The sequence below is a fragment of the Nerophis ophidion genome, linkage group LG16, assembly GCF_033978795.1.
Source record: "Nerophis ophidion isolate RoL-2023_Sa linkage group LG16, RoL_Noph_v1.0, whole genome shotgun sequence".
Taxonomy (NCBI): Eukaryota; Metazoa; Chordata; class Actinopteri; order Syngnathiformes; family Syngnathidae; genus Nerophis; species Nerophis ophidion.
This window is the reverse complement of record NC_084626.1, coordinates 44,941,114-44,965,113: the sequence shown is the minus strand read 5'-3', so window position 1 is coordinate 44,965,113 and position 24,000 is coordinate 44,941,114. Positions and strand designations below refer to the sequence as shown.

Below are 24,000 nucleotides of genomic sequence, written 5' to 3'. Positions count from 1 at the left end.
TCCACTATTGACGAGACTCTCACAATATTATGCTAGATCCACGATGGACTAGACTTTCATACTATTATGTTAGATCCACTAGGGACTGGACTCTCACACTATTATGTTAGATCCACAGGGGACTGGACTCTCACACTATTATGTTAGATCCACTATGGACTGGACTCTCACACTATTATGTTAGATCCACTATGGACTGGACTCTCACACTATTATGTTAGATCCACTATAGACTAGACTCTCACACTATTAACTAGATCCACTATGGATTGGATCCTCAGACTATTATGTTAGATCCACTATAGACTGGACTCTCACAATATTATGTTAGATCCACTATGGACTGGACTCTCACAATATTATGTTAGATCCACTATAGACTAGACTCTCACACTATTAACTAAATCCACTATGGATTGGATGCTCAGACTATTATGTTAGATCCACTATAGACTGGACTCTCACAATATTATGTTAGATCCACTATGGACTGGACTCTCACAATATTATGTTAGATCCACTATAGACTAGACTCTCACACTATTAACTAAATCCACTATGGATTGGATGCTCAGACTATTATGTTAGATCCACTATGGACTGGACTCTCACAATATTATGCTAGATCCACTCGACGTCCATTGCACCAGCCGCCCAGGGGAGGTCCCTACATCTGCGGTCCCCTCCAAGGTTTCTCATTGTCATCCATTTGGGTTGAGTTTTTTCTTGCCCCGATGTGGGATCTGTGCCCAGGATGTCGTTGTGGCTTGTGCAGCCCTTTGAGATACTCGTTATTTAGAGCTATATAAGTAACCATTGATTGATTGATTGATTGATTGTACTCTTATCTAACGTTTCTCAAATAGCATACTACCGGTACTAGAAATTGAAGCAGAGGGATACGTTTTTGTGGAGCTCTGCCATTTCCATAGAACCTGCTTTTGAAATGACATGAATGTTTGTGCCACTGCTTAATAATTGTTTAATAAATACACTTTTAGTTGTGATTTCCCTCTCTGCATGAAAGTTTAAAAGTAGCATATATTAATGCAGTATGAAGAAGAATGTTTGAATGTAGACACATAGAATCATCATACTGCTGTGATTATATGCATCAAGTGTTCATTCAAGGCTAAGGCAAAATATCCAGATATATATGGTGTATCGCGATATGGCCTAAAAATATCCAGATATTAAAAAAAAGGCCATATCGCCCAGCCTTAGTATGAATGGTTCATATTTTACAGTGATGTTGAACCAATCAAAAATATAGCATAAATAATCATCTTAGTGCAGAGAGTGTCTCCACACAGCTGGTGTACAGTAAAGACTTGATGTAGATTGCAGCGTCTGTTTCCCTGCCCGTGTTGACCCTGGTTTAACTTAAATGCGTCCACTTTCCAGGTAGAGCACAAAATGTCCATTCATGCAGTGAGTCAACACAGCGCAGGAACCTTGCTGCCTGTTTCTGATGAATGCTCCGGTGTGGTCGAAAAGAAAAAAAAAAAGGTACAGCTCCACCTTATCCCCATTCCTTTCTCCTTCCACTTGAAAGACCTCACCCAGACTTGGGAAATATTTACAGGGTGGGGGACTTAACTACTGCAACACCCTGGGACAGTAAACACACAACAAACACACAGAACGAGAGGGTGCTACACAAATGCAGCCCTCTGTAAAAATAAAAAAATGATGTCATTACAGCCACTGGCAGCATTCGTGAGCTTTTAAATATGTGCCTTCTTCCAACTGGCTGTGATCATGCTGCTATTTACTTGCTGTAATGTTTTAAATCAACACTTGCAGACATTCTCCAACATGACTGGTGTGACTGGAAAGGCGTTAGAACCCTGCCTTCATCTCTATTAGTCTGCCTGCAATGGGAACCCCCTGCGTCACGGTGAATGTTTTCAGACGTTTCCTTTGCCGTCTGCTATCACGCCCCCACTGACTTTCCATCTGGTACGGGGGTGTTGCCTGCAGCCGGACAACATCCTCACCTGCTTGCAGAGTGGAAAGCCTGTCCGATATCTCCTCGGGGGGTGACGTTAGGCCCATGCAGGATGGCAAAGTCATTACCATATTTTTCGGTCTATGTGTGAAATTATTAACACATTACCGTAAAATATCAAATAATATTATTTAGCTCATTCGTATAAGAAACTAGACCAGGGGTCGGCAACCCGCGGCTCCGGAGCCGCCTGCAGCTCTTTGATTACTTGCCGACTCTCAAGATTTTTCCGGGAGGTTGTCCGGATTTCAGTGCCTTTCCCAGAAATATCCCTGGGCTAACATTCTCAGGTTTTCACCCACATAACTTTTTGAGTGCGTGTCGTGGTGACAATGCTTTTAACGTTCTCTAAAACATGTCGTCGCGCCCGCCTTCGCGCCATGCTATCTGTGTGCCGTGTAGCATGCGACCCCTGATAACACACCACGTGGACTGCAAGACATACTTGGTAACCAGCCACACAGGTTACACTGAGGGTTGTGGTATAAATAACTTTAACACTCTTACTAATATGCGCCACACTGTGAACCCACACCAAACAAAAATGACAAACACATTTCGGGAGAACATCCGCACTGTAACACAACATAAACACAACAGAACAAATACCCATAATACCATGCATCCCTAACTATTCCGGGCTACATTATACACCCCTGCTACCACCAAACCCCGCCCACCTCAACCGACGCACGGAGGGGGGAGTGGGGGGGTGGTGTATAATGTAGCCCGGAAGAGTTAGAGATGCATGGGATTCTGGGTATTTGTTCTGTTGTGTTTATGTTGTGTTACGGTGCGGATGTTCTACCAAAATGTGTTTGTCATTCTTGTTTGGTGTGGGTTCACAGTGTGGCGCATATTAGTAAGGGGCGGCATGGCGTAGTGCAGGGGTGCCCATTACGTCGATCGCGATCGACTGGTCGATCTCAGAGGGTGTGTCAGTCGATCTCAAGCCAGGCATTAAAAAATATACATAAAAATTAGCAATCATCAATCATACCAAGACTTCACTTTCGTCAGTTGTTTGACATTCTTGGCACCCGAGGATTTTGTGAGATGACGCTGGCTGCTGCGAGCTCATATTTAAGAAAAAAATCACTAACAGGGCGGACGGAGAGAAACACATTTTATTTCTAGAGACTCCGTACCTACTGTCAAAACTCTAAAGACCGACGGCACAGTTCCTGTCTTCACCATAAAAGACCTGTTTCATCCTGCCTGTGCTAACAAAATAAGAGTCTCAGAAAGCTAGCGTGCACAAGCTAGCAAGCTACGGAGTTTGATGCCAATGTATTTCTCCCCCGCCCTCAGCGACCGCTTTCTCACTTGCTTGCCCACCCGCACACTCACTGACGTCACTCACCTGCTGCCAGACATTAAAGGGCCACACACACATATGCTACTCTCATAACAAAGTGTTTAAAAACGAGTATGCAAGTTGGACAAATGAGATGACAAAACCAACCACTTTCATGTGGTATTGGACAGAAAGGAGGACTTTTTTTCCCTCCATTTGAAAATGTGGGCGTTATCATCATTACTGTCTGATTCCAATCAATGCAAGTCATCAGAATCAGGTAATACACCAACTTATATTCTTGTCTTCGTGAAAGAAAGGAATCTATATGTGTTACACATGCTTGTATTATCATTAAACACCATTAACTTGTTAACAAAAATGTCTCTTTCATAAATAAATAAATATAAATTATAAATAGGAATGAGGTAGATCTCCTCGACTTAGTCAATTGAAAAGTAGCTCGCCTGCAGAAAAAGTGTGAGCGCCCCTGGCGTAGTGGGTAGAGCGGCCGTGCCAAAAACCTGAGGGTTGCAGGTTCGCAGGTTCGCTTCCCACCTATGGACATCCAAATCGCTGCCGTTGTGTCCTTGGGCAGGACACTTCACCCTTTGCCCCCGGTGCCGCTCACACTGGTGAATGAATGATGAATGAATAATTGGTGGTGGTCGGGGGGGGGCCGTAGGCGCAAACTGGCAGCCACGCTTCCGTCAGTCTACCCCAGGGGAGCTGTGGCTACAGATGTAGCTTACCACCACCAGGTGTGAAAAATGATGGGTTCCCACTTCACTGTGAGCGCTTTGAGTATCTAACAATAGAAAAGCGCGATATAAATCTAATCCATCATCATCATCATCATCATAAGAGTGCTAAAGTTGTTTATATCACAACCCTCAGTGTAACCTGTATGGCTGTTGAACAAGTATGTCTTGTAGTCACTTACGTGTGTCTGCAGTAACTACAATCAACATGTGACTGGGCTGGCAAGCTGTTGGCATAGGTCGTAGGGGGCGTTAAAGGTTCCGCCATCATAGCACGCCCTTATTATTGTTGTCAGGGTGAAAACCAGCAGACATTCGCGAGAATAGATGCTCTGAAATTCGACAGTCTCTCGGAAAAATTAGGAGGGTTGGCAAGTGTGATGCTGTCAAGCGGCATTCATATAAATCTCGCGGGCCGCACTAACGTTAAATTTTCATATTAAGGTGCGGGCCGCGTGGCTGAGACCCCTGGTTTATACATAGCACTAAGCAAAAAAAAAAACAACTCTGTATGCAGTGTTATTTCATTTTAAATTTCAAATGAGTTTTGTGGCTCCCATTGTTTACTTTATTTTGTGAAACGGGTCAAAATGGCTCTTTGAGTGGTAAAGGTTGCCGACCACTGGACTAGACGTATAAGATTTCATGGGATTTATTGATTAGGAGTGAGAGATAGTTTGGTAAAGGTATAGCATGTTCTATATGTTATAGTTATTTGAATGAGTCTTACCATAATATGTTAGGTTAACATAGCAGTTGCTTATTTATGCCTCATATAACGTACACTTATTCAGCCTGTTGTTCACTATTCTTTATTTATATTAAATTGCCTTTCAAAAATCTATTCTTGGTGTTGGGTTTTATCAAATAAATTTCCCCAAAAATGCGACTTATACTCCAGTGTGACTTATATATGTTTTTTTTCCTTCTTTATTATGCATTTTCGGCAGGTGCGACTTATACTCCGGAGCGACTTATACTCCGAAAAGTTCGGTATGTAAGTCTCACTGGAGTATAAGTCGCATTTTTGGTGTAAATTTATATGATAAAACCCAACACCAAGAATAGATATTTGAAAGGCAATTTAAAATAAATAAAGAATAGTGAACAACAGGCTGAATAAGTGTACGTTATATGAGGCATAAATAACCAACTGCTATGTTAACCTAACATATTATGGTAAGAGTCATTCAAATAACTATAACATATAGAACAGGGGTCGGGAACCTTTTTGGCAGAGAGAGCCATACAAGCCAAATATTTTAAAAAGTATTTCCGTGAGAGCCATACAACTTTTTTTTCTTTTTTTTTAACACTGACTACAACTATATGCGTCCATTTTTAAGAAAGACCAACATTTTTAGAGTATAATAAGTCTCTTATTCTTTTTAATAACATTGTTATTCTGAGGCTAGCCAAAAATAAAAAAAATACTTCTTACCATTAATGCGACTTCTTGAACAGGTGCGGTAGAAACCGGATAGATGGATGAAAATACATGAGAATGTTTTATATTTTGAACGTTATTTTTGATACTGTGATTACCAGCGGATTTAGACATTACTTATCGTGTTAAGCAATGTCAGTTAAAATTTATCTGAGAGCCAGCTGCAGTCATCAAAAGAGCCACATCTGGCTCTAGAGCCATAGGTTCCCTACCCCTGATATAGAACATGCTATAAGTTTACCAAACAATCTGTCACTCCTAATTCATAAATCCCATGAAATCTTATACGTCTAGTCTCTTACGTGAATGAGCTAAATAATATTATTTGATATTTTACAGTAATGTGTTAATAATTTCACACATAAGTCGCTCCTGAGTATAAGTCGCACCACCCCAGGCCAAACTATGAAAAAAACGCGACTTATAGTCCAAAAAATACGGTATTAGTACGGGTGTAACGGTACATGTATTTGTATCGAACCGTTTCGGTACGGGGGTTTCGGTTCGGCACGCGGGCGTATCGAACGAGTTCGGAAGCAGAAGTCTTCAAAAGCTGCTCTGCTTTCTGCCTCTGTCTCTGCCTCATTGTTCCGCCCACACAACCATCTGATTGGTTACATAAAAAGCCAATCAGCAGTGCGTATTCAGAGGGATGTAACAGCCAATCAGCAGTGTGTATTCAGACTTCAGAGCGATGTAGTCAATCCTTCAGCATCGAGCAGAGATATTCGTCTAGCAGGGAAGGAGCGGACTCTACCTAAATTATACTAAACACTTCCCAGTCACAACTATTACAAACATCACTATGAGCCCGTTGACCTTCTAGAAACTTAAACTGCAGCTCAGCTCGCTCACAGTATAGGCTTGAGATGAAGGCTAGTTAGCTTTTAGCGTAACGTTAGCTCATTTTGCTGCGTGTGTGTGTGTGTGTGTGCGTGTGTGTGTGTGTGTGTGTGTGTGTGTGTTTGTGTGTGTGTGTGTGTGTGTGTGTGTGTGCGTGTGTGTGTGTTAGGGGCAGCAAAGCCCTGTCTGTCTGTTATTTCATTGAACTCCATTGTGTTTAGGGATGAATATTGCAATTGTACTATTTTTCCACTATAGTTACATGAATCATTAGTAATGTAGCAGGCTAGTTTTGAATAGCAGGGTCCCTGCTATCACATGTTGATAAAAATACATTTACATAATAAAAGTCAACTACAGGCTTCCCAAATGCTGTAATAAATTAAGCATGATGAGTTGACATTAAACAGTTTCAATGGAAACTGTTTAATGTTCCACTTTTTATATGTAGAAGAAAGATTTTGTCATTTTATTTAATCACAGCAACAACTTGAGGCAGTTTAATGTGGATTAACGTGGGAAGAATTATTATAGTGTTCCCAATGTTAAAAGGATAAAGCCATTGTTTACAAATTTGGTAAATAAATAACCAAAAAATTCATATTTTGTTGTTTTCTTACTGTACCGAAAATGAACCGAACCGTGACCTCTAAACCGAGGTGCGTACCGAACCGAAATTTTTGTGTACCGTTACACCCCTAGGGCTTCACGGTGGCAGAGGGGTTAGTGCGTCTGCCTCACAATACGAAGGTCCTGGAGTCCTGGGTTCAAATCCAGGCTCGGGTTCTTTCTGTGTGGAGTTTGCATGTTCTCCCCGTGAATGCGTGGGTTCCCTCCGGGTACTCCGGCTTCCTCCCAGTTCCAAAGACATGCACCTGGGGATAGGTTGATTGGCAACACTAAATTGGCCCTAGTGTGTGAATGTGAGTGTGAATGTTGTCTGTCTATCTGAGTTGGCCCTGCGATGAGGTGGCGACTTGTCCAGGGTGTACCCCGCCTTCCGCCCGATTGTAGCTGAGATAGGCGCCAGCGCCCCCCCGCGACCCCGGAAGGGAATAAGCGGTAGAAAATGGATGGATGGATGGATGGTTACACCCCTACGTATTAGGTAAAAGCCAAATCAAAAAGGTGGGTCTTGGTAGGTCAATGAGAATACTTTGAGCAAGGCACATTGCTACAGTATATTATTGTCACTTTACGAAGCATGTCTGCCCTCTGCACATCTGCTGAGCTTGTTTCTGTGTGCAGTTCGACCTTTACTGGATGCGACTTGAGTGTTTATTCAGGAGTCAAAATATCTAGCAGTAATGTTTACATAAGTGAGATCACTGCGTAAGGACAATCATACTGTATATCTTTTTGCCGGGTTGTTGATATTCTTCGACTGTTCTGGCATGTGATTCATTGCGGGATCCTACCTCCTCACTGTTGGCCTGGTTCCGGATGAACTTGAAGCCCGGAATGCGCTGCTGGTTGCACACCACCCCGACATCTTCTGAATGTTTGCAGTCTGTCACTCCGAAGCCGTTGGACCTGCACTGGGCGAGGCTCTTCTCTCTGCCACTGCAGTCCAAATTGTCCAGCCAAATAGGACCTGCGTTGGACACAAACAAACATCTTACGGAATGTTGAAGGTTCTGTAAAATATGACCGCATGAAAGGGGAGCTGCACTTTTTTGGGAATTATACAAATTGGCTCGTTCTAGGTGGCTAGCATTGCAGCTAACGGGAGCTATCGATTCTACCTCTAAATCACTAAAAAAATGCATTCAAAAACTGTTAACAATACTTTGTTTACTTTCCGTAACCTGTATAAAAACTGTAGCAACATTATTATTGTAAAAGCTGAGGAACTAGCGCAGTAACACATCGGCGTGCTTCGGTATTAGCCGTGAAAGCTAACTACGGCAAGCAAGGAATGATCTAGCTTCTACAATGACACGAAACGCATTTGTAATTCACAATACTGCGATACGACACCAATTTGTACAGACTGAAAAACATGAACAATCACATTACGGTATTAGTGAAATATTAGCCCACATTTCATCTTTTGTTTGTACACAGCTAGTCAGACAGCGTATGACGTTCTGCGTGTATCATGATCAATATCAAAGTGATTCACTGGATAGTTGTTTGTCTGGTCCAGCTGGCCAGGGATGTTTCCTGTCGATTTTGGGTAAGCAATCCATGTATGTCAAAATAGCTTGGCTCCAAACTCCATATTTATACCATCAAAACCGCTTTCCCCCCACTTCTACCGGCTTCTGTCTGCTCTAACGTCTCACTCTTCCTTTGTGCTGGCTTCAGCAGTATATTCAGCTTCAAAAGTATAAGCTTGTAAATCCTCATTTGTCCGAAATTAGTCGTCTTTGTTGTCTGTCCATGATTAGAAAACACACTTGTGTTTGATTCCGGAAGTAGGAACAAACATGTTGCCAAAAATCAGAGGTGCGTTGCTATTGAAACTAAAATCAATGCGCGGAGGAAGTTAGTCTTGGTAATGATAAAAATGACCAAAAATACGGTATATATCGAACATATTACATATTGCTATGAATGCTTCTGTTACTACAGTGGTGCCCAACCTCTGGTTTGGGGACCGGTGCCGGTCCGTGACGCATTTTCTACCAAGCCGCATAGAAACATTCATTAATTTATACACAATCAATCAATCAATCAATCAATGTTTACTTATATAGCCCTAAATCACTAGTGTCTCAAAGGGCTGCACAAACCACTACGACATCCTCGGTAGGCCCACATAAGGGCAAGGAAAACTCACACCCAGTGGGACGTCGGTGACAATGATGACTATGAGAACATTGGAGAGGAGGAAAGCAATGGATGTCGAGCGGGTCTAACATGATACTGTGAAAGTTCAATCCATAATGGATCCAACACAGTCACGAGAGTCCAGTCCAAAGCGGATCCAACACAGCAGTGAGAGTCCCGTTCACAGCGGAGCCAGCAGGAAAACATCCCAAGCGGAGGCGGATCAGCAGCGCAGAGATGTCCCCAGCCGATACACAGGCAAGCAGTACATGGCCACCGGATCGGACCGGACCCCCTCCACAAGGGAGAGTGGGACATAGAAGAAAAAGAAAAGAAACGGCAGATCAACTGGTCTAAAAAGGGAGTCTATTTAAAGGCTAGAGTATACAAATGAGTTTTAAGGTGAGACTTAAATGCTTCTACTGAGGTGGCATCTCGAACTGTTACCGGGAGGGCATTCCAGAGTACTGGAGCCCGAACGGAAAACGCTCTATAGCCCGCAGACTTTTTTTGGGCTTTGGGAATCACTAATAAGCCGGAGTCCTTTGAACGCAGATTTCTTGCCGGGACATATGGTACAATACAATCGGCAAGATAGGATGGAGCTAGACCGTGTAGTATTTTATACGTAAGTAGTAAAACCTTAAAGTCACATCTTAAGTGCACAGGAAGCCAGTTTTTTCTCCTACTTAACGTTGGCCTGTCCCACTAAACACACCAATATGATTGTTAATAGATGTATACTACAACTTAAGGCTGGGTGATATGGCCTTTTATTATTATCTCGATATTTTTAGGCCATGTCACGATACACCATATATATCTGGATATTTTGCCTTAGCCTTGAATGAACACTTGATACATATAATCACAGCAGTATGATGATTCTATGTGTCTACATTCAAACATTCTTCTTCATACTGCATTAATATATGCTACTTTTAAACTTTCATGCAGAGAGGGAAATCACAACTAAAAGTGTATTTATTAAACAGTTATTAAGCAGTGGCACAAACATTCATGTCATTTCAAAACAGAAAGTGCAAGATTGTCAGAGACATTTTAAAACAAGCTATTAGTGCACTTTTGTGCATAATGTCACTAAGATGACATATCAAAACAACACAAAATTTAAGTGCACTTTTTGTACAGAACGCCACTACAATAGTTCAAAACAAATAAAGTGCACTTCTGTGCATGATGTCACACAAGATATTTCAATAAGTGTCAAATAAAAATGAGCTGCATAATAGGAAATCAATCAAGTGTATGTCCTTCGCTATGTGGTAGGTTCCTGCGGACGTTATCTCCTTCTGTTGTTGACTATTTTTTTCATGCGGTATTGATGTGAAAATGGTTGCTTGGACATTTTGTTGGTGTGGCACCGGCCGAAGATGTTGACATGCGGAGTTTCAAGCACTCTTCATTCTCTAGCGGGTGACTTTTCAAATGATGCTACGCATTATCAGTGGTGCTACTTTTGCCACGTAATTGTTCAACATATTCCCGCTTGAAGCCAAACCACCGCCAGACGATGCACCCCGTGCCGTTTTTCTTGAGAATAATTATTTATCCATTTGTTACCAGATTCGCACCTTCTCTCTCTCTTGTATTACCACTCGCAACGCACCGTTAGCATCACAGCTAATGATACCCATGTAGGGCGTGTGACGTTGCACACATGACGTGTGTAAGAAGGTGCACTTGTTTATGTCTCTGTGAGAAGGAGAGACAAGAAAGAGTGAAAAGAGCCTGTAGTGTAATGTCCGCAGCTAAGAGCAACTGCGTGAGAACATATACTCGTTTATCACCATACAGTCATTTTCTATATCGCGAGACAGACCCGCTATATATCGAGTATATCGATATATCACCCAGCCCTACTACAACTCCTTTGTTATAGTAGATGGGACAATGACTGCGGACTGGACACTGGCCGAGAGTAGATTTGGCTGTCTTGGTTGCTTTGTTGGGTCTGCTCCTGTCTCTGGCCATGCTCCCTCCACCCCAGCGGACGATGGCGTGGAACACCGCAGAGGCCACCACAGTGGATATGTTTATTTTACTTTCTATTCATAACTGTATGTAGAAGTGTCTGGTTGTATCTGCTGCTTTAATCTCTTTAATGTCCTCTGTGTTCTTTGATGTTTGATGTTTCCCTCTTACACACATGTAAGAAGGATGTGTACTATGGCTATGAGGTTTTTTCCCCCCCTTGGCCTCAGTCTGCACCCCCTTTCCAGGGCCCAGGCTAAGACCGATTTTAAAATTTAATTTTTATCTTATATTCCCCCCTCTGTTTATCTGTATCTCACCTTTTTTTGTAAGGGGCGCTAGAAGCCGGCAGACCCGTCAGCAATCCTGTTCTGTCTCCTGTAATGTTTGTCTGATCTTGAATGGGAATGTGCTGAAAATTTTAATTTTCCTGAAGGAACTCTCCTGACGGAATAAATAAAGTACTATCTATCTATCCATCTATCTAATGCACATTATTGGACATATACAATGTTAATGTGCCAAATTGTAGCCAAAGGCTCATATTTTGCTGTTTTTATCTGCCACATGTAGAAAGCCAGTCTGTGAAAATAATGCATACATTAAACCAATCCCTGGTGGAAAACAGGAAACTTTATATAGACTTGCAGTGTGTAAATAAAATGTTATTGGAAGGCATTGAAGGCTACGGTGACTCCCATTAGCTGCATCTTTCAAGTGTTTTTTTTAATCATCTTTAAAATCATTAAACAAAAAAAAAGGACAAATATGGTTTTGTCTCTCATAATAATTGTGAACAATAGGCAAAATTCCCCCCGAAAATGCAGTTCTCCTTTAAAGCTTGCATTAAAACACGACACGTGAAAGTTTGACCATGCAGCTTCAAACTTCAAAACCTTTTGGATCTGAACTCACCGTCATTTTTTTGCACACACGTTTAGAATTCAGAATAGCAAAGTGACTCACATAAAGATCTCTTCAGTCCCAAGTACCACCGTGACCATGCTCGTCTTGTACAAACTCAAGCTGAGTCAACAACTAACCAGTAACTGCGAAAACCACCAAACCCTTTGAGGAACATCCTGATCATACCAAGAAAGTGACCATGTGTAAGATGCTCAGTTACATAGCTGCATGGATCATTTTTAGAATAGCAGAAAAAGTTATTCTGGAATCAAAATATGTCTGGACTTACTCTGTCTGGCTTTTCCCTGCCAATACTAAACATGTTTCCAGTAGTGACAAACCTGTATTGCTGTTTTAAATTATTGTTTAAAAGTCTTTTGGGAATTGCATTCACAGGCCGATGAGATTTTATTGAAATTGTAAGTTGCATTGTGCCCAGTTTTCCCTCAAACATTTGAATGAAAATGGGATTTTGTGCAGTAGTTGTGAATGTGAGTGTGAATGTTGTCTGTTGGTCTTGGGCATGAAGTTCAATCAATCAATCAATCATCTATCCATCCATTTTCTTCCGGTTATCCGAGGTCGGGTCGCGGGGGCAACAGCCTAAGCAGGGAAACCCAGACTTCCCTCTCCCCAGCCACTTCGTCTAGCTCTTCCCGGGGGATCCCGAGGCGTTCCCAGGCCAGCCGGGAGACATAGTCTTCCCAACGTGTCCTGGGTCTTCCCCGTGGCCTCCTACCGGTTGGCCGTGCCCTAAACACCTCCCTAAGGAGGCTTTCGGGTGGCATCCTGACCAGATGCCCGAACCACCTCATCTGGCTCCTCTCCATGTGGAGGAGCAGCGGCTTTACTTTGAGTTCCTCCCGGATGGCAGAGCTTCTCACCCTATCTCTAAGGGAGAGACCCGCTACACGGCAGAGGAAACTCATTTCAGCCGCTTGTACCCGTGATCTTATCCTTTCGGTCATGACCCAAAGCTCATGACCATAGGTGAGGATGGGAACGTAGATCGACCGGTAAATTGAGAGCTTTGCCTTCCGGCTCAGCTCCATCTTCACCACAATGGATCGATACAACGTCCGCATTACTGAAGACGCCGCACTGATCCGCCTGTCGATCTCACGATCCACTCTTCCCTCACTCGTGAACAAGACTCCTAGGCACTTGAACTCCTCCACTGTCTCCACACATCTTGTGTGACATCATTCACAAAAGTCCACTTTATTTGTTTTAAACTATTGTAGCGGCGTTATGTACAAAAATTGCACTTTAATTGAGTGTTGTTTTGATATGTCATCTTAGTGACATCATGCACAAAAGTGCAGTAATAGCTTGTTTTAAAATGTCTTTGACAATCTTGCACTTCCTGTTTTGAAATGACATGAATGTTTGTGCCACTGGTTTAATTAATACACTTTTGGTAAATTGGCTTAGTTGTGATTTCTCTCTCTGCATGAAAGTTCAAAAGTAAATAATAATAAATGGGTTGTACTTGTATAGCGCTTTTCTACCTTCAAGGTACTCAAAGCGCTTTGACACTACTTCCACATTTACCCATTCACACACACATTCACACACTGATGGAGGGAGCTGCCATGCAAGGCGCTAACCAGCACCCATCAGGAGCAAGGGTGAAGTGTCTTGCTCAGGACACAACGGACGTGACGAGGTTGGTACTAGGTGGGGATTGAACCAGGGACCCTCGGGTTGCGCACGGCCAGTCTGCCACTGCGCCTAGCATTACTGCTAATATGTAGCATCATTTGAAAATAGTCACCCGCTAGAGAATGAAGAGTGCTTGAAACTCTGCATGTCAAAATCTCAGTTCGGTGCCACACCATCAAAATGCCCAAGCAACCATTTCCAGATGAAACAAATAGTCAACAACAGAAGGAGATAACGTCCGCAGGAACCTACCACATAACAAAGGACATACACTATTTGATTTCCTATTATGCAGCTCATTTTTATTTGACAGTTATTGAAATATCTTGGGTGACATCATGCACAAAAGTGCACTTTATTTGTTTTAAACTATTGTAGTGGCGTTCTGTACAAAAAGTGCACTTTTAATTTAGTGTTTTTGATATATCATCTTAGTGACATCATGCACAAAAGTGCACTAATAGCTTGTTTTAAAATGTCTCTGACAATCTTGCACTTTCTGTTTTGAAATGACATGAATGTTTGTGCCACTGGTTTAATGAATACACTTTTGGTAAATTGGCTTAGTTGTGGTTTCCCTCTCTGCATGAAAGTTTAAAAGTAGCATACATTATTGCAGTATGAAGAAGAATGTTTTAATCTACATAGAATCATCATACTGCTGTGATTATATGCATCAAGTGTTAATTCAAGGCTAAGGCAAAATATCCAGATATATATGGTGTATCGTGATATGGCTTCAAAAATATCGAGATAATAATAAAAGGCCATATCGCCCGTCCCCAATAGAGCCCCTTTATGACTTTAAAATGTACGTTGCATAACATATCATAAAGTGCAGGTGTGCCCCGATAAAGTGAGTCCCGAATAGGAAACAAGTGTTCATTCAAGGCTAAGGCAAAATATCCAGATATATATGGTGTATCGTGACATGCCCTAAAAATATCCAGATATTTAAAAAAAAGGCCATATCGCCCAGCCCTATGTTTATATCATTATTTATTTTTTACCAGTCCCAACACTTGGAACAGGACAAAAAGTCATTAATTAATTTCCGCCATGTTACAAAGACGTAATTTGAGGCTCACCTCGAAAGTTTTTTTGCGAGGATAATATGAAGTCACGGCAATCTCACCTTCTCCTCTGCCGTACTTGGAGGAGGGCGACCATGACACGGCATCCACGAAGCCCAGCTCCCGGCACACCACCTGGGCCGCGTAGATGGAGAAGTCGTCGTCACAGACGGTGCCCCACTGGCCTTTGTAGAGGACCTCCACTCGCCCCTCGTGTTTTTTATGCTTCACCCCGGCCAGGCGCAGCTGTATGGACGCAGCGCCGGACTCGGTTTGGGCGCTGCACGGGAGCCACGTGCACAACATGGTGCAGAGGAGGCCCGCTGTCACTGCTGGGTGCAACATGATGCAGCTGAAGGGACAAAGCAGGGATTTAGGTGAGCGTTGTTTTATGCCCACAACTAGGCTTTCTCATTGTCATCCCATTGGGTTGAGTTTTTCCTTGCCCTGATGTGGGATCTGAGCCCAGGATGTCATTGTTGCTTGTCCAGCCCTTTGAGACACTCGTGATTTAGGGCTATATAAGTAAACATTGATTGATTGATTGAACTACCACACCCACCCTCCACGAGGCCAAAACTAATACTGATATTAACTGTATTTTGTAAAAATTCTTACGGTCTATTGCAGGGGTCACTAACCTTTTTGAAACAAGAGCTACTTCTTGGGTACTGATTAATGCGAAGGGCTACCAGTTTGATACACACTTAAATAAATTGCCAGAAATAGCCAATTTGCTCAATTTACCTTTAATAAATAAATCTCTCTCTCTCTCTCTCTCTCTCTCTCTCTCTCTCTCTCTTTCTCTCTCTCTCTCTCTCTCTCTCTATATATATATATATATAATAAAAAAGGGTATTTCTGCATGTCATTCCGTCGTACATTTTTTTTCCTTTTACGGAAGACTTTTTGTAGAGAACAAATGATGAAAAAAACACTTAATTGAACGGTTTAAAAGTGAAAACACGAAAAAAATGAAAATTTCATTTTGAAACATTGTTTATCTTCAATTTTGACTCTTTAAAATTCAAATTTCAACCGAAAAAAAGAAGAGAAAAAACAGCTAATTCGAATCTTTTTGAAAAAAATTTAAAAATTATTTATGGAACATTAGTAATTTTTCCTGATTAAGATTAATTTTTGAATTTTAATGACATGTTTTAAATAGGTTAGAATCCACTTTGAAATAAGATTTAAATTTTATTCTACAGATTTTCTAGATTTGCCAGAATATTTTTTTTGAATTCTAATCATACTGATTTTAAAGAAATATTTCACAAATATTTTTCGTCAAAAAAACTGAAACTAAAATGAAGAATGAAATTAAAATGTATTCATTAAAAGGGAATAAGCGGTAGAAAATGGATGGATGGATTTATTATTCTTTACAATAAATAAAAAAAAAATACTTGAACATTGATTTAAATTGTCAGGAAAGAAGAGGAAGGAATTTAAAAGGTAAAAAGGTATATGTGTTTAAAAATCCTAAAATCATATTTAAGGTTGTCTTTTTTCTCTAAAATTGTCTTTCTGAAAGTTATAAGAAGCAAAGTAAAAAAATAAATGAATTTATTTAAACAAGTGAAGACCAAGTCTTTAAAATATTTTCTTGGATTTTCAAATCCTATTTGAGTTTTGTCTCTCTTAGAATTAAAAATGTTGAGCAAAGCGAGACCAGCTTGCTGGTAAATAAATAAAATTTAAAAAATAGAGGCAGCTCACTGGTAAGTGCTGCTATTTGAGCTATTTTTAGAACAGGCCAGCGGGCGATTCATCTGGTCCTTACGGGCGACCTGGTGCCCGCGCTGGTGACACATGGTCTATTGAGTTTACTTTATTGGTGTTGTTTACAGCTTGTTTAGCGATTAGCTTAGCTATTTGCATACCTGCTCCTGGCTTGCTCTCTTTCAATACGTGGACTATGGGGTGGTTGTTTTCCCGAGATGCAAGTGAACTTGGACCGGAGATGGCGTGAAGGTAAAGACAACTTTTATTTTACCACTAACAAACTACAAAAAAGGGAGCAAACAAAAGGCGCGCACAAGGAAGGAGAACAAACGTGACTAATGGAAACAAAAACTAGCACAAAGGCAGAACTATGGACAAAAAACAAAACTCAATAACTGTGACATAAAAAACCCCCAAACATACGTGGCATGGGCGTTGAAAAAAATCCGGAGGCACACCACCAGCAGAAATCATTAAAAAGCGAAACTCAGTTGACGTAAAAAGTCGTTGTCGTAATTGTTGGATGTGATTTTAAACCATAACAATATAGCTCTTGTCTCAAAGTAAGTGTACTGTCACATCACCCTCTGACTTATTTTGAGTATTTTGCTGTTTTCTTCTTTGTAGTGTTTTACTTCTTGTCTTGCGCTCCTACTTTGGTGGCTTTTTTCGGTATTTTCCTGGAGCTGTATCATGTCTTCCTTTGAGCGATATTTCCTGCATCTGCTTTGTTTTAGCAATCAATAATATTTCATTTGTTTTTATCTTTCTTTGTGGGGACATTGCTGATTGTCATGTCATGTTCGGATATACTTTGTGTTAGTCTTTGCTGTCGTCCAGCATTATGTTTTTGTTAACTTTGTAGCCAGTTCAGTTTAGTTTTTGAAACTCAGTTGACAGTAAAAAGTCGTTGTTGCAATTGTTGGATATGACGTTAAACCATAACCAAGCATGCATCTATATAGCTCTAGTGTTTTAGTTCTTGTCTTGCGCTTCTATATGGGTGGCTTTTTCTCTTTGTTTTGGTAATTTTCCTGTAGAAGTTTCATGTCTTCTTTTGAGCGATATTTCCCGCATCTACTTTGTTTTAGCAATCAAGAATTTTTCAGTTGTTTTTATCTTTCTTTGTGTGGACATTTTTGATTGTCATGTCATGTTCGGATGTACATTGTCTTTGCAGTAAGTCTTTGCTGTCGTCCAGCATTCTGTTCTTGTTTACTTTGTAGCCAGTTCAGTTATAGTTTTGTTCTGCATAGCCTTCCCTAAGCTTAAATACCTTTTCTTAGCGGCTCTCACATTTTGTTTATTTTTGGTTTAAGCATTAGACACCTTTTTACCTGCACCCTGCCTCCCGCTGTTTCCGACATCTACAAAGCAATTAGCTACCTGCTGCCACCTACTGATAAGGAAGACTGTTACTCAGTTACTCTGACGCGCTCTAGACGGCACCAACTGACAACAATACATCAATTGCGGACTATAATTACTAATGTGCAAAAAATATTTTTACCCCAAATAGGCGAAATTAGATCATCTCAAAACACTGCTCTTGATGTATTGTTGTCAGTCGGTGCTGTCTAGAGCTTGTCTGGTTTCCTTGGTTACTCATCTTGTCCACCTGTCTCTGGTGGACAAAATGCCCGCTCACCTGCTTCCCCAGCACTAATCAGAGGCAGCATTAAAGCTTGTCTTTGCCAGTCAGTCGCCCTGTGCTGACTTGTTTCATGCCTTGCCATAGTTCCGTGCTTCATGCCATGCCAAGTAAGTTTTGTTTGATTCATGTTCTTGGTCTGTTTATGCGCTAGCTTTGTTCTTTAGCCCAAGTTGTGCCTCCGCTGTGAGCGATTTTTGCTCGTATATTTTTTTTAGTTAAAATTAAATCATGTTTTTACCTAAATGCCATGTCCCGAGTAGTCCGTCTGCCTTCCTGGGAGAACGACCACGCAGAAAGCTGCAACCCCCCCCCATCGTGACATAAAATACTTCTTACCATTAATGCGACTTCTTGAACAGGTGCGGTAGGAAACGGATGGATGGATATAAATGCATGAGAATGTTTTATATTGTGCACGTTATTTTTAGCACTGTGATTACCAGCGGAATGATTCATAATTATCGCGTTAAGCAATGTCAGCTAAGATTTATCTGAGAGCCAGATGTAGTCATCAAAAGAGCCACATCTGGCTCTAGAGCCATAGGTTCCCTACCCCTGCCCTAGGGTTCGATCGAACCCAAGTTAAGAACCACTGATATATATATATATATATATATATATATATATATTAGGGGTGGGCAAATTAATGCGTTAATTACGCGTTAACTCATCAATCTATTAACGCCGACAATTATTTTATCGCACATTTGCGTATGTTGTTTACATGCTTTTATTTTGTTAACGCCTTTTCTTAACAAGATGGCATCTCCTGGATGTACTTCGGCGTCGAGGGGCTCTTGGTAAAGATGGAACATTTGGCAAAAATACCGGACAATTCTGCAAATTTCATGGCTGGCTTACAGCGTGGTCACTCCGGGATCACTTACGACCGCCAGACAATTCTGAATGTGGATAGATCGGGCCGTTTTGGACTGAATGACGCGTGCTTGCTAGACCGGCTAGCTAGCATGGGAATACTTTGCCGGCTACATCCAGCGGCCTGTGAAGCAGCGGAGTATATGTGTTGTCTGTCTATTTATGAATAATGCAGACCAGGAGTGTTGGCTGAGTTCTTAACGTTTACTTTCAGAGCGTGCATATCACAACATACAAGATGCCGTCATGGCGACACAACCTATACCGGACTATCGCGCATGCTCGTCACTCCTGTTGCATGCTGGGTAGGGTAGTTATTTTTTTCCCCGGCTCATAACATCACAATATAGTACCATGTATATGCGTTCAGTTTATCAAAGCACCAAGCAAACAATCGGAAAATTCCCATCATATCAATTCCTAGATATGGTCATAATTATTTTAAGTGCACTACGCAGAATAAACACAACATTATTAATATTGCTACTACAGATAATTTGATCCACAATTCCCTAAAACAGCCCACTACCTATAATATAGGTTTTTTAAACATAAGGTCCCTGATAAAAAAAATATTTCTGCTGTTACCTCAGAAGTTGCCTGTTCAGATGTTATGATTGTGGCTCAGAGATTTGTATGTAGATTATATTTATTTTCCATAACAAACAGGATAACTTAAATACCCTGGCAGTGGCAATAAGCTTAAATGTTTGTATTTACATTTTTTGAGTTGATTTTCATAAAATATGCTATTTAACTGCTACTGTTTAACAAGGACTGATCTAAATTGTGTTTGCACAACAAATGTTTTGGGGCTTTTGTTCATGTGGGAGAATATTCCAATAAAGGTGCACTACACACTACTTTTGAATTCATTATTGGGCTTTACGTATACAATGCAGTTAATTGCGATTAATCGGAGAAATAGTGCGATTAACTTCGATTAAAATTTTTAATCGTTGCCCAGCCCTAATATATATATATATATATATATATATATATATATATATATATATATATATATATATATATATATATATATATATAAAATTTATGCATGCATGCTTTGGAGCCCCTGCCTGGAAAGAAAATAATGTTTGCCTTGGAGTCCTTCTAATTTGCCTTGGCGCCTTAAAATATGAGCATTACTTTAAGGGAACACTTGCCTTGACCTTAAAAAGTGAAATTCCGCGGCCTGTAGTTATATTGGTATGTGGTTAGATAGTGCCTACTGTACATAGACAGTGCATGCCAATATTGAGCATCACTCCTTCCTCACGCTAAACTGTCAAACAGATGTTTAATCCCGAGGAAGCATATGTCTCACGCAGAACTGTGATTTACTGGACATGCTCCCCAGGTTACTTTCTCCTGCGTGCTCCCACTCAGCTTTGTTTGCCGGTTGCTATGACGTCAACTCTAAAAGCTGTAAAGTGACGTGGAGGTCTCCCTGTCACTTGGACTGTCCTCCGCCCCCCTCGTTTAGTCCTGGAACATTCCTCCCGAGGGGCATTTGGGTCCCTCCTTTGACACCATAATGGTTGGTCTTGAAATATGGAGGTGGAGTCAACTTTCCCCTGAACCTCAGCCGAGGAGCCTCCGGGTGTTGTTGAGATAAACGAGCGGGGCAGGACTGTCCCTGCAGGAGCCAACATTTGCTCTCTATTAGGCCGTCACTGAGAAAGAGAGATGGTTAGCAAATAAGTAACATCTCTGTTTGGCAGTATTTTTCTTGATACTGTAAATTGAAATTATATCTGGCAGTGACTAAGCCAAATAGAACTCTTTAAAAAACTGTTCTGGGTTACATTACCACACACCACAAATGGCTTTCTCCTTCTGATCAGTTTCATCCCTCTTATTTGGATTTGGAAAAAGCATGAATATTCAAACATCCAAAACAGCATTCAATACAGTAGAATTTCCAAAGTTCAAGAAACTTTCAGGAAAAACGAGTCCCTAAAACTGTTGACCACGAGGTTGTGTTAGAACAGTGGTTCTTAACCAGGGTTCGATCGAACCCTAGGGGTTCGGTGAGTCGGCCTCAGGGGTTCGGCGGAGGTCAAAACACACCCGACTCATCGTGTAAATACAAACTTCTCCCTATCGGCGTATTACGGATACGGCAACAGCTGACTCAGGGGTAGGGAACCTATGGCTCGCGAGCCAGATGTGGCTCTTTTGATAACTGCATCTGGCTCTCGGATAAATCTGAGCTGAGACTGTTAAAAATAATGTTCAAAATATAAAACATGCTCATGCATTTGAATCCATCCATCCTTTTTTCTACCGCACTTGTTCAAGAAGTTGCAATAAGGGTAAGAAGTGATTTATTTAATATCGGTTAGTTTAGGGTTTGCCCTCCTGGGGTATCTTCAGACCACCAAGCACCGACATGAGAGCCTGTTTCAGTGCTACGAAATTTTTTTATTTTTCAATAAGTCTCTCAGTTGCTTTCCAGCGATTGTCTTTTTCCTCTTTCGTTCTCGCTCGCACTCTGGCTCCAGCCCTAACCCCGTCTCTCCTCCTGGCTGCTGCTTATAAATGAGATAAAAAGGCCCAGGTGGGCCTTCTATGCACCTGTTGCTGATTTCGAGGCTGGTCGGTCCTGGCCACAACCCGCTTCGCTGCAGTCCCGCAGGCCACGCCCCCTCTACAGTTAGCTTCAGAATAACAATGTTATTACAAAGAATAAGAGACCTATTATAATCTAGAAATGTTGGTCTTACTTAAAAATGCATGCGTTCAGTTATTATACGGCTCTCACGGAAATACATTTTAAAATATTTGGATTCTTGGCTCTCTCAGCCAAAAAGGTTCCCGACCCAGGTGTGTAATTTGTTGGGAGTTTATGCACTGTGTTGGTTTTGTTCATTTTGTGCACCAGCAAAAAAAACATGGTAACACTTTAGTATGGGGAACATATTCACCATTAATATAAGTGCTTATTAACATGCAAATTAGTAACATATTGGCTCTTAACTAGTCATTAAGTTCTTATTAATGCCTTATTCGGCATAGCCTTATTATAACCCTAACCCTCTAACCATAACCCTAACCAAATAACTCTGAATTAAGTCTTTATCACTTATGTAGAATAGGTTCCCCTAGTGTCCAAATAACTCTAAATGAAGTCTTTGTTACTTAGAACATTGGTTCTCAAATGGGGGTTCTTGAAGGTATGCTAAGGGGTATGTGAGATTTTTTTGTTTAAATATTCTAAAAATAGCAACAATTAAAAAATCCTTTATAAATATATTTATTGAATAATACTTCAACAAAATATGAATGTAAGTTCATAAACAGTGCAAAAAAAATACAACAATGCAATATTCAGTGTTGACAGCCAGATTTTTTTGTGGACATGTTTCATAAATATTGATGTTAAAGATAAATTTTTTTGAGAAGAAATGTTTAGAATGAAGTTGATGAATCCAGATGGATCTCTATTACAATCCCCAAAGCTAACCAGCACCCATCAGGAGCAAGGGTGAAGTGTCTTGCTCAGGACACAACGGACGTGACGAGGTTGGTTCTAGGTGGGATTTGAACCAGTGACCTTCGGGTTGCGCACGGCCACTCTCCCACTGCGCCACGCCGTCCCCATAGTTCAATAAAGACCACTACAAATGAGCAATATTTTGCACTGTTATACAATTTAATAAATCAGAAACTGATGAAATAGTGCTGTATTTTATTTTTCAACCAAAAATGCTTTGCTCTGATTAGGGGGTACTTGAATTAAAAAAATGAACCACTGTCTTATAAGGCAGCAATGATTGTTTGTTTGAGATTTTTATTAGTAGATTGCACAGTACAGTACATATTCCGTACAATTGACCACCAAATGGTAACACCGGAATACGTTTTTCAACTTGTTTAAGTTAATCCACCTTAATCAATTCATGGTAAAAGTATATCCCGATGTAGATTTTAGGCCGTATCACTCATCCCTAATAGAACATGAAGCATGATTTCTAACATTTGAAACTAATACACATGTATACACACATTACCATGAATTAAACCAGTTGAAAAACGTATTCGGGTGTTACCATTTAGTGCAGGGGTCGGGAACCTTTTTGGCTGAGAGAGCCATACAAGCCAAATATTTTTAAAAGTATTTCCGTGAGAGCCATATAATCTATTTATTTTTAAAACTGAATACAACTATATGCGTGCATTTTTAAGAAAGACCAACATTTTTAGAGTATAATACGTTTCTTACTCTTTTTATCAACATTGTTATTCTGAGGCTAACCAACAATAAATAAAACACTTCTTACCATTATTGCGACTTCTTGAACAGGTGCGGTAGAAACCGGATGGATGGATGAAAATGCATGAGAACGTTTTATATTTTGAACCTTATTTTTGACACTGTGATTACCAGGGAATTATTCTTTACATATCGAATTATTCTTTACATATCGTGTTAAGCAATGTCAGCTAAGATTTATCCGAGAGCCAGATACAGTCATCAAAAGAGCCACATCTGGCTCTAGTGCCATAGGTTCCCTACCCCTGTTTTAGTGGTCAATTGTACGTAATATGTACTGAACTGCACAATCTACTAATAAAAGCTTCAATCAATCAATCAATCAATCAATGTTGTTTATATAATCTCTGGTTAAAAAAATTAAAACATTATTGTATTCATAAATGTTTGACTCACATGCATTGTACTGGAACTTATATGTTGTGACTGGTATTTATTTTAATTTTATTTTTAAATAGTGCTAAACAAACAATGGCTCTCAAGTAAAGTACATAACACTAGTATCAAACTTCAAAGGGATTGGGGGGGCTAATTAAAACTACAGCTCAACAAGGTGATGATAAAATAATAACAGATCTTCTTAAGCTTGTTCACTTTCACCATTTGACGTTGAAGTTCATTAATGTTAATTTGAGTTAAGTTAATTGTATTTAAATGAATAAAAATGTGGTTGAAAATGGATGGATGGAT

The 24,000-nt window shown here is 40.6% G+C and overlaps 2 protein-coding genes across 2 annotated transcripts in view; one reads left to right on the top strand and one right to left on the bottom strand.

Moving 5' to 3' along the window:
* Nucleotides 1-2,105, top strand: part of r3hcc1 (R3H domain and coiled-coil containing 1) — a 69,700-nt gene extending 67,595 nt beyond the window's left edge. The window contains exon 8 of the mRNA XM_061875302.1: nucleotides 1,405-2,105. The gene's annotated coding sequence lies outside the window, so the exon portion shown is untranslated. The remainder of the gene's footprint in view (nucleotides 1-1,404) is intronic.
* Nucleotides 1-24,000, bottom strand: part of LOC133535452 (lysyl oxidase homolog 2A-like) — a 77,921-nt gene that overhangs the window by 53,664 nt on the left and 257 nt on the right. Inside the window, exons 2-3 of the mRNA XM_061875301.1 lie at nucleotides 14,836-15,125; nucleotides 7,778-7,953 (exon numbers count right to left, since the gene is read on the bottom strand). Of these exons, the coding sequence (XP_061731285.1) occupies nucleotides 7,778-7,953; nucleotides 14,836-15,118 (459 nt within the window). The 5' untranslated portion in view covers nucleotides 15,119-15,125. The remainder of the gene's footprint in view (nucleotides 1-7,777; nucleotides 7,954-14,835; nucleotides 15,126-24,000) is intronic.